Source organism: Lutra lutra, chromosome 10 (assembly GCF_902655055.1).
Source record: "Lutra lutra chromosome 10, mLutLut1.2, whole genome shotgun sequence".
Lineage (NCBI taxonomy): Eukaryota > Metazoa > Chordata > Mammalia > Carnivora > Mustelidae > Lutra > Lutra lutra.
The window spans coordinates 72,890,145-72,899,951 of record NC_062287.1 but is presented as its reverse complement, the minus strand read 5'-3'; the positions used below and the strand labels follow the sequence as shown (position 1 = coordinate 72,899,951).

The 9,807-nt window shown below is 41.3% G+C and overlaps 1 protein-coding gene across 4 annotated transcripts in view; it reads right to left on the bottom strand.

Moving 5' to 3' along the window:
* Nucleotides 1-7,689: 7,689 nt before the first annotated feature.
* The window catches only part of GTF2H1 (general transcription factor IIH subunit 1), a 39,462-nt gene continuing 37,344 nt past the window's right edge, over nucleotides 7,690-9,807 (bottom strand). For all 4 annotated transcript variants that reach the window (XM_047690401.1, XM_047690403.1, XM_047690402.1 and 1 more), the window contains one exon: nucleotides 7,690-8,134. In XM_047690401.1, the coding sequence (XP_047546357.1) occupies nucleotides 8,048-8,134 (87 nt within the window). In that variant the 3' untranslated portion in view covers nucleotides 7,690-8,047. The remainder of the gene's footprint in view (nucleotides 8,135-9,807) is intronic.

Genomic DNA, 9,807 nt, shown 5'->3' with positions numbered 1-9,807 from the left:
CACAGATCTTACATTCAAGAGCGGCATTCGGCATTCGAGTCAGCTCTCTGCTCCCAAGTTCGGAGTCAGGGGCTTTAGGAGAGTTGTTTGACCTTCTCAAGCCTCGCTTTATTCTTAAGTGAGCCTGCTGAGGGCACGGTTGATTTCACCCATCATCTAGGACAGTGCCTTTTCACAACTGGAGACTTTATAAGGTGGGGACTGCGGACTGACCCATAGTAGGAGCTTGGTAAACCACTGCTGAAAGAATCCTGAGCGTTAAATAAGAATATACTTATGCATGGCGAATATCTGGCAAATAGACCTAACAGATATCAGTATCTTTCTTTCATTCTCTGCCTCAGCTGCCTATCAATGTTGATATTATATACTCGCTGGAGTTAATAAGATTTGAGCTGAAGATGATGATGATGAAGATGCTGATAATAAATGACACGCAGAGCATTTATTGCTTAATTTGTGCCAAGCAGTATTCTAAGCACTTACATTTATTAGCTCATTTAACTACAATAAATCTACAAGTACTATTAGTATGCCCATTTTACAGATGAAAAAACAGGCATGAAGAGACTAAGTACTCACACCACTAGTAAGTGGCAGGGCTGAAATTTGAACCCAGGCAGCTAAACTGTAGAGTTTGACTGCTTAAATCACGTTAGGCTTTTTACCAGTCTATTCATGTACCACAGAAAATGGACCACTATCATGTTTTTAAAGAAATTACTTCTTGCGGGGTCCCTGGGTGGCTCAGTTGGTTAAGCATCTGCGTTTGGCTCAGGTTGTGATCCCGGAGTCCTGGAATGGAGGCCCGCATCAGGGTCCCTGCTCAGTGGGCAGTCTGCTTCTCCCTCTGCCCCTCATCCCATTCGTGCTTTCTCTCTTGCTCACTCTCTCAATTAAATAAATCTTTAAAAGAAATTAAAAAAGAAATTCCTTCTTGCCTAAGCTACAATTGTAGATATCAAATCACCACATTGAGGTCTGTGGACGTGTTCACTGAAGCCTGTTAATGACCTTGTTTTGAAAAGAAACCCTTTGTACCTATTGAATCAAGTTTCAGGGTTGCTCTTCAGGTAACTTTCTCTTTTACCTCAAGTTTGGGCCCAACCTCTATCTTTTTATTTTCATTTTGTGATTGTTAGTATGTATTGTTAAGGAGTCCACTTATATCACTGTCACAAAGCCCAGGCTGGGTCCTAGTGGGTCCTAGAGGCAAGTACACCCTGCTCTGGGCTTTCTGGTTATACCACTGTCTGCTCTCCATCTCAGCTGAAAACCCAGGCTCAGGGGCACCTGGGTGGCTCAGCGGCACCTGGGTGGCTCAGCCGTTAAGCATCTGCTTTCGGCTCAGGTAGAGATCCGAGGGTCCTGGGATGGAGCCATGCATTGGGCTCTCTGCTCAGCAGGAAGCCTGCTTTTCCCTCTCACACTCCCCCATTGTGTTCCCTCTCTGTCAAATAAATAAAACCTTAAAAAAAGAAAAGAAAACCCAGGCTCACGAGGCCTCAAATCCTGACTCCCTACTCCAGGAAGATGCCCAAATCAACTACGTAGGAGGCTTTTTCAGTGAAGAAGACAACTTTGTCTTCCTAGCAGACAAACCTCTACTTTAAGAGGCAAATGGCAATCCCAAACCACGGACAGGTTGGGACCTGCACATGCCTCAATCCCACTACTATTTTAAAGAAAGTCTCAGCAAGTAGTTAAAAGATAATAGTATGTGCTAGTATGTGCTTTCCTTACACTCATAAATGCAAATCTTTTTTTTGCTCTAAATATCAAGCAGTATGAAGTGCAACATTAATTTGGAATGCATTTTGGATTCTAGTTTATAGTATCCTTTGGTTTGCAGCTGTTCTTTGACTTGTATTTACATGTTACACCTCAGGCAAGAACACAGAAGCCTCTTGTTCCCCAATGAAAAGAATTTATTTTATAAATACTGCGACTGAGGTGTGAAATAAGTCATAAGCAATTTATACATAAAAAAGTTCCTGGGGCACCTGGGTGGCTCAGTGGGTTAAGCCTCTGCCTTTGGCTCAGATCATGATCCCAGAGTCCTGGGATGGAGCCCCACAACAGGCTCTCTGCTCAGCAGGGAGCCTGCATCTCCTTCTCTCTCTGCCTGCCTCTCTGCCTGCCTCTCTGCCTACTTCTGCCTACTTGTGATTTCTCTCTCTGTCAAATAAATAAATAAAAAATCTTAAAAAAAAAAGTTCCTAATTTGGAGAATGCAGGGTACCACACAAAGTGACTTTGGAAGGTGAGCCATGATAAGACGCAGGCAGTACTTTGGGGGATTAAAGTACAGAAGAAAGCACTTTTACTGTTCTTTGGGACAATTTTCTTCCTTTTAGGTTTTCAACAATGAAGTCAAGCCACTGTGTGGCTCAGTGAAAACCAGTATCAGCTTTAAGGACAGCAAATACTCACACAGCTTTCACATGTGCTGGACTCTGCTCTAAGCACTTTATCACAATGTTACGATATTCTATCACAACCACCTTATCAATAAAGTACTATTATAATGCCTATTTTATAGATAAAAAAAATGGAGGCACAGATTAAATTGTCCAAGGTCACACAGCTAGTGAGCTATGGAGTTGCAATTCAAACCCAAACAGCCCTGCTAGAACATGTCTCTACTGCTCACGAAGCTGCAACCACTCCCAGCTGGGCACACTGTTTTTCTCTACTCCCTATATCTGTGGATGCAAATGTTCTTGGTGATAGGATCTGATTGTACATGTAAGGCCAAGCAATTTTTGTATTCAGGCCAGGAATAGCCTGTTCTAATGGATAACCAGGTGCCAGAACAGTACACTAATGGATAGGACCAAAATTTACAAAAATTTGGCTTGCAGAAGTAGGACCATAAATGGATTCTCTAAAGAGACCCATTATCAAGGTTTATCTTAAAGATCATGAATGTATGCACAGACATCTCTTGCCAGAAAAATCTCAGGTTGTAGACTAGAAAAACAATGTTTTTTTAGATTTATTTATTTGAGAGAGAGTACACACGTGCACATGAGAGGGGAAGGGGCAGAGGAAGGAGAGACAGACTCTCAAGCAGATTCTGCATTGAGTATGGAGCTTGAATGGGGTTTGATCTCACGACCCTGAGATCATGACCTGAGCTGAAATCACAAGTCAGATGCTTAACCAACTGAGCCACCCAGGTGCCCCAGAAAAAAAAAAAAAATTAATTTTGAGTGAAGAGAAAAATATCCATGAGAAAATGCACTGAGGGGCGCCTGGGTGGTTCAGTTGGTTAAGTGTGACTTTAGCTCAGGTCATGATCTCAGGGTTCTGGGATCAAGCCCTGTATCAGGCTCCCTGCTCAGTGTGGAGTCTGTCTTGTTCCTCTGCCACACCCCCCTGCCCCAACTCTGCCCATGCTCTCTAATAAAAAAATAAAATCTGAAAATTAAGAAAGAGAGGTGCTGGGTGGTTCAGTCGGTTAAGTGTCTGCCTTCAGCTGAGGTCAAGATCCCAGGGTCTTGGGATCAAGCCCCACATTGGATTCCCTGCTCATTGGGAAGTCTGCTTCTCCCTCTCCCCCTACTCATGCTGCCAAATAAGTAAATAAAATCTGAAAAGAAAAAAAAGAAAAGAAAATGCACCGAAGATTATCTCAGCAGAGTGTGATTTGGTGAGAAGGGTATAGAACCACCTTCTAGTTTATATACTTCAATACTGTTCGACCCTTAAAAAAATTGTACTTTCATAATAATTTTTAAAATGACACCAATGGTAATGATTGTATAAGTCATTCATTTTCACAGATCTGTTCACTACAGTTAGCTACTAGAATGAGAGAAATAAATCTGAGTAATAAAGAACTTTGAGCTCTAACACCTAGTGAACTTGAATTTGACACCTGATGGGAGGGCAAGTCCGGTGAGGTAAATGTGGACGTTTTTGTAATTATAACTAGTGTATAACTGAGGGTTATTTTTTAATCCAAACTGACCAAATTTTGTTTTTTGAAGTGTTCAGTCTGTTTGCATTTAATATAATTGTTAACAGGTTGGACTTAAGTACCATCATGCTATTTATTTCTATGACTACAGAAAAGTATAATTTAAATTTAAGCCAGAATTTATCTTCGACTTCAGTGTATTCCTAATATCAGCCATCACAATACACAGACCAGGCTGCTAGGTGGCCAGAGAGAGTCTGTTTCTCAGGTTGTATTCTCAGTACATTGTTGGGATGGGGGTGGGGGAGCAGTGAGAGGAATTGGAATGAGTCTCTACCTCAACAGGTCCAATTCTACATTTGTCGTATGTATTAGGAACTCTATGAAAGATGATGGAAACTGGATTCTGTGGTTCCAAAGCTGGAATTCTAAAGTCTTTTCAGTGACTTGAATACCCTCAAGCAAGAACGCAGACTGCAAACTGAGGGCTGACCACCCCTGAACCCGGTTCTAGACAATGCTCTAACTCTGGACAGTTTAAGCACTGAAAATAACTGAGATTCCCTTGGCCTCAGGAACTGGGAGAACAGCTGAGTCTTCAAGAAGCTAAACTGGGAAAGGGCAGAGGTAACACACTGAGGAATCCCATGCAAGTCTTGACACTGGAGACAGCAAATCTAAGTTTAAAACGGGCAGCTTTCCATCCCAGGGCCGCTGTTGGCTCCAGATGGTATATATACCAACTGGACATCAATTTCTGCATTAAACTGCACCCCCCGGAGGAGTGGGTTACCTATCTATTTCTAGGTACAGGTGTAAAAGAATTCTTTAGTTTCCCAGACTGAAGTGGGCATCACAACATGGCTATTCATTTTGTAGTGTAAGTCCAAAGCAAACTAGCACTACGGACTTTCTTCTTCTTTCCAGAAGAAACTCATCCTCCTAAGGAAGGAAGCGCTTCCATTATATTCTGCAGCCCACTGGGCTAATGGGACCCATTAGGCAGACTAACTCTATACTGTGATTTGATATAAAAGCAATACAGGGGGCACCTGAGTGGCTCAGTGGGTTGAGCTACTGCCTTTGGCTCGGATCATGATCTCAGGGTCCTGGGATTGAGCCCCAAGTTGGGCTCTCTGCTCAGTGGGGAGCCTGCTTCCCCCTGCCCCTCTCTGCCTGCCTCTCTGCCTACTTGTGATCTCTCTTAAAAAAAAAAAAAGCAATACAGAATAGAATCAGAGGTAGTAATAAAAGGGCAGTCAAAAGAAAAACTAGCCAAAGGAGGCATGAGTTGGGGAATAAAAGCTTCCAACTACACAAGGATCTTATTCCTAAGGGACTGCACAGCTTAGAAGTTCGGGGTAAATCCCAGCTCTGGCACTTACTGGGTCTATGAATCTGGGTAAATCACTTAACATCTAAAGCATTTCTGGGGTTCCTGGGTGGTTCAGTCGTTAAGCCTCTGCCTTCAGCTCAGGTCACGTTCCCAGGGTCCTGGGATGGAGCCCCGCATCAGGCTCTCTGCTCTGTGGGAAGCCTGCTTCTTCCTCTCCCTCTCCCCCTGCTTGTGTTCCCTCTCTCACTGTCTCTCTCTCCCTGTCAAATAAATAAAGTCCTTAGGGGGAAAAAAATTCTAATTTGTAAAATAATCTGTTTAACCTACCCACTTCACTGTTATTGTGAGAATGAAGTTGACATACAGCCTGAAAAGCGCTATCTTTTTCCACAGTGGAAAGGTAGGAAAAGTACTAGGCCTAAATGGCAGCCAAAGTCCACTTTAAAAAGACATCAAAGATCAAATACTTTAAACACAAGCTAGACATGAAATTGAGAGCTATTTCCGGTGAAATCACCCTTAAATCCTTCACTTCCTGGGAGAGTTGGTCACATACCTTAAGAATGTCTTTACTCATCCCCTCCTAATTTCCAGAACTCCACTTTAATTTGGACCTAATTTCCAGTCTGATCCTTTTAGGGGTTTGGCCTTCCTGTCAGACTTTTAATCTACAACCAACCAACCCACCCTCATAAAAACAACTTACTCAAAATTTTCTCTGACATAACCCATGCCTAAAGGATAAGGTCTGAATTTCCTACTTTGGCATGCAAAACCATTCACAACCTGAATTACACTGATTTCCCCAGTCATTTACTTGTCATTCCCAATCCTCCAATCTAACACACTAGGGTCTTTTTCCAAGCCCTCCTACCTTCATCATGCTTTGCCCTCTTCAACCTGCAAGGCTTAGCTAAAATATTACCTCTTTAGTAAAGAGGTACCTAGTTCCCCAAAATGGTTTCTTTTTTCGGTCTCCATTACATTGATCACTTAATCTTTAACAGAGCACTCAACAGAGCATTTGTTTAAAACTGCCTTTCCCAACAAACAAACTCTTCTATTTCGAACATTCTTCTACCTGCCCCATCGCTATTGCTTAGAGTAACTGTCGAGATAAGACATTTGAAAAGCACTCTGTAAAATTATAAGGTATAAGAGATTACCACTACTATACGGATCTGAAGGAGAAATGGGAAGACTGAAGCCAAAAGGGAGGTTGCCCCTTTTCTTTTACCAGTTCAAAGTTCAGGTTTTCAGCCTGTTGTAGCCATTATATGAAAGATGATCAGGGTTTCCAGTTACGGAATCAGTCACAAGGATGGAAGGTACAGCATACAGAATATAGTCAATGGTACTGCAATAAATGGTGACAGATGGTCGCTACGCTTGTGAACACAGAGCATAACATGGAGAGTTGCTGAATTACTATGTGGTACACCTGAAACCCAGATAACATTGTATGTCAACCATACTCCAATAAAACAAACTTTTTTTTAAAAAGCAAGAAAAAAAAGGAAAGACAACCAGCTTGTACAATGGCTTTAAAAAAGAATGAGTGGCCCACCCAAGTAAATGTAACACATGAGAAACCACAAGAGGTCTTAACAGTTAAAAGAGTATCTATAAAAAGTTTTACTTTTTAAATATAAGACATCTATAAAGTCTTAAACAGGGGTTGATCCTATTAGGAACAAAATATGGCATGATTCCAGAAACAAGAATGTTTTTTTTGTTTTGTTTTGTTTTTTTGTTGTTTTTTTTTTTTTGCATTTAGGCTTTTCAGTCACTATGCAATGATTATCGGTTCACCAAGGACAGTAACAGATACTGGAGAAAAGGAGATATGAGAAACATCTTTTATTTTTTTCTAAAGAGGTGAAAATAAGTAAGATTTCTTATATTTCTCACTCATAAGATTTTTAAACTCTTAAAAATGCAATTTCCTCTTTTCAAAGCACATGCCATCTTAAAAAAAAAAATCTTAGCAATGTACATTTGCACTCAAAGAAAAACATGCAGCGCCATTGTCTTCTGACAAAATTCTGCATAAAAAAACCCCACGCAACTTTCTGCAAGTTATGTTCCCTCTTAATCATTTAGGGACTCCAAACCACAAACATTCAGTGCAACATTTATTGTTTCTTATTTCCGTAGGAAACACAGGACCAATGATGTCTTCTGACTATAACTGTTTCCTGATGGTTGAGCAACAGTCTCCTTCTGCTTTACTTGAAAGTACTCTCTTAACCTGCTGATGTAAGGGACAACTAGAATTCAGTACAGCTTGAGGATCCAAGTGGAGGATGGAGGAGAAATACTTAAGGTGTACCCTGTGCCATAAACTTAGGAAAAAAATTTACAAAGGAAAAAAAACACCTCAGATTTTATCAATGCACCCTTTTAAAAAGTTTTTTTTTTTTTTAAGTTTCTGAAAGCAGCTTAATGTGAATCAAAAGCAGTTCCTGAGTAACTGCAGTAAACAGTGTCTCTTTAAGATATATATGTGTGTGTGTGTGTACACACACACACACACACACATGTATCTGCAACTTAGCTCATTTTGGTTCTGCCTTAATTTACCTCCCCAGCTTTGAGTTTAGTCACAGTTCCTTTCCTTTCAGGTCACAATGTGCAAGTACAACAGCATCAGCTCCAAGAGTTGGCGTGGTGCAGATGTTCGTCACTTCTGTGTGATCACTGGCATGTCTCAGGCCAGGTTTCCAGAGTCACTGCAGGTCACAGTTCTCTCAATTTCACAAAAACTTGCGAGAGCCACAGATCCTTCACGTTTTCTTCATGAGACGCCGTGACTGCCACTTGTGGAGCTTGTTGTAGGCGGTCTGCAGCATCTCTTCTATGTGACTTACCAACTGAAAAACACAGCAAGACACTTAAGCAATAACTGGGCAAAGGGAGGGGAAGTGAATGCCTCTGATCCAGATCTGGCACATACTTCAGAGTGTAGTTTCCAAGCTCATTTGTATTACCCCAATGAGGCAACTTGCAAGCCCTCGGTGAGGGTATCTGCAGACAGGTTTTGTATAAAAGGTTAAGAGATGGTGGGATAGAGGCTGGAGTTCGCCTGCTTGGTTTGGACTGCAGTGTCTGGCTTGTCATTAACTGGCTATAAGACAACACGGAAGTTGCTACTGGGCTCTAGGCTCAGTTTCTTCTGTCAAGTGAAGGAGGTGTACTAATATGATGACTTCTAGATTAAACACTAGTCTGTGGGCTAAAACCAGGAGGGTGGCATCAACATTATTTTATAGAACAGGTGAATAAAATGCCTTGCTCTCCTGAAGATTCTGATGTAGCAGGTGTGGGATGAGATCTTTGATGTTCAAAAGCTCCTGTAGCTAATTTTGCTGCACAGCCCATCTTGTGAAGCAATTTTCCAAGTTTTTAATGGTCTTTTCCAGCTCCAATGTTACAGAATTTCAATATAACTCAGTAGATTAAAGAAAATATAAATGGTGTCAATGCTTCATATAGGTACTATTGTCATACCTTAGGTCAGGACTATGTATCTTGAGTAGAAAAGGATTTTACCCTGTCATGGATATAACTAGCAGTCAACAAGACCACACCAATCTAAGCTGCTAAAGACTCCTGAAGGAAAATGTCTTTTTTTGAAGGAACATTTCTTTGTGGAGATGGACAGTGTTTATGTGGTTGGAAGTTAACAGTCTTATCAAATCTGTAAATCAGTTCTGGCAGTATGTGGATAAGGGACAGGAAGTCCTAAATCCTTGTAGTATGGCAATGAATTAGATTCAATCTGAGGCAGAATTAAAATAACAAGGGGCACCTGGGTGGCTCAGTGGGTTAAAGCCTCTGAGTTCCACTCAGGTCGTGATCCCAGGGTCCTGGGATCAAGCCCTGCATCAGGCTCTCTACTCAGCAGGGAGCCTGCTTCCTCCTCTCTCTCTCTCTGCCTGCCTCTCCGCCTACTTGTAATCTCTAATAAATAAATAAAATCTTTGGTAAAAAAAAAGAATTAACAAAACAAAACACTCTTATTTACCCCATCTGCTATCACTATGGTGGGGGAGGCGATGAGGTCTTAGGCTATTTAGTTCTGTCTGGAAAATACATAAAAATAATTTAATTTGCTTGATGGTCACCAGTGGTTCCATAATGCCAATTAGGAGATGAATGTCATACCCTCATGTAAGGCTGTACAGGCATGCCTTATTATGCAACATTTTATCATGCTTATGTACTTTTTTTTTTAACAAACTGAAGGTCTGTGACAGCACTGCACTGATTAAGTCTATTAGTACCATCTTCTCAGCAGCATTTGCTCACTCACTGTCACATTTCGGTAGTTCTAGCAACATTTCAAAGTTTTTCATCATTATACTGTTATGGTAATCTGTAGCCAGTGTGACTTTGCTGTTTCTGCAATTGTTTTGGGGGCACCGTGAACCATGCCTGTAAGATGGCAAACTTAATAGATAAATGTTCTGTGTTCTGACTTCCACTGAATGGCTGTTCCCTACCCTACTCCAGGACTCCCTATTCACTAACACGTAATACTGAA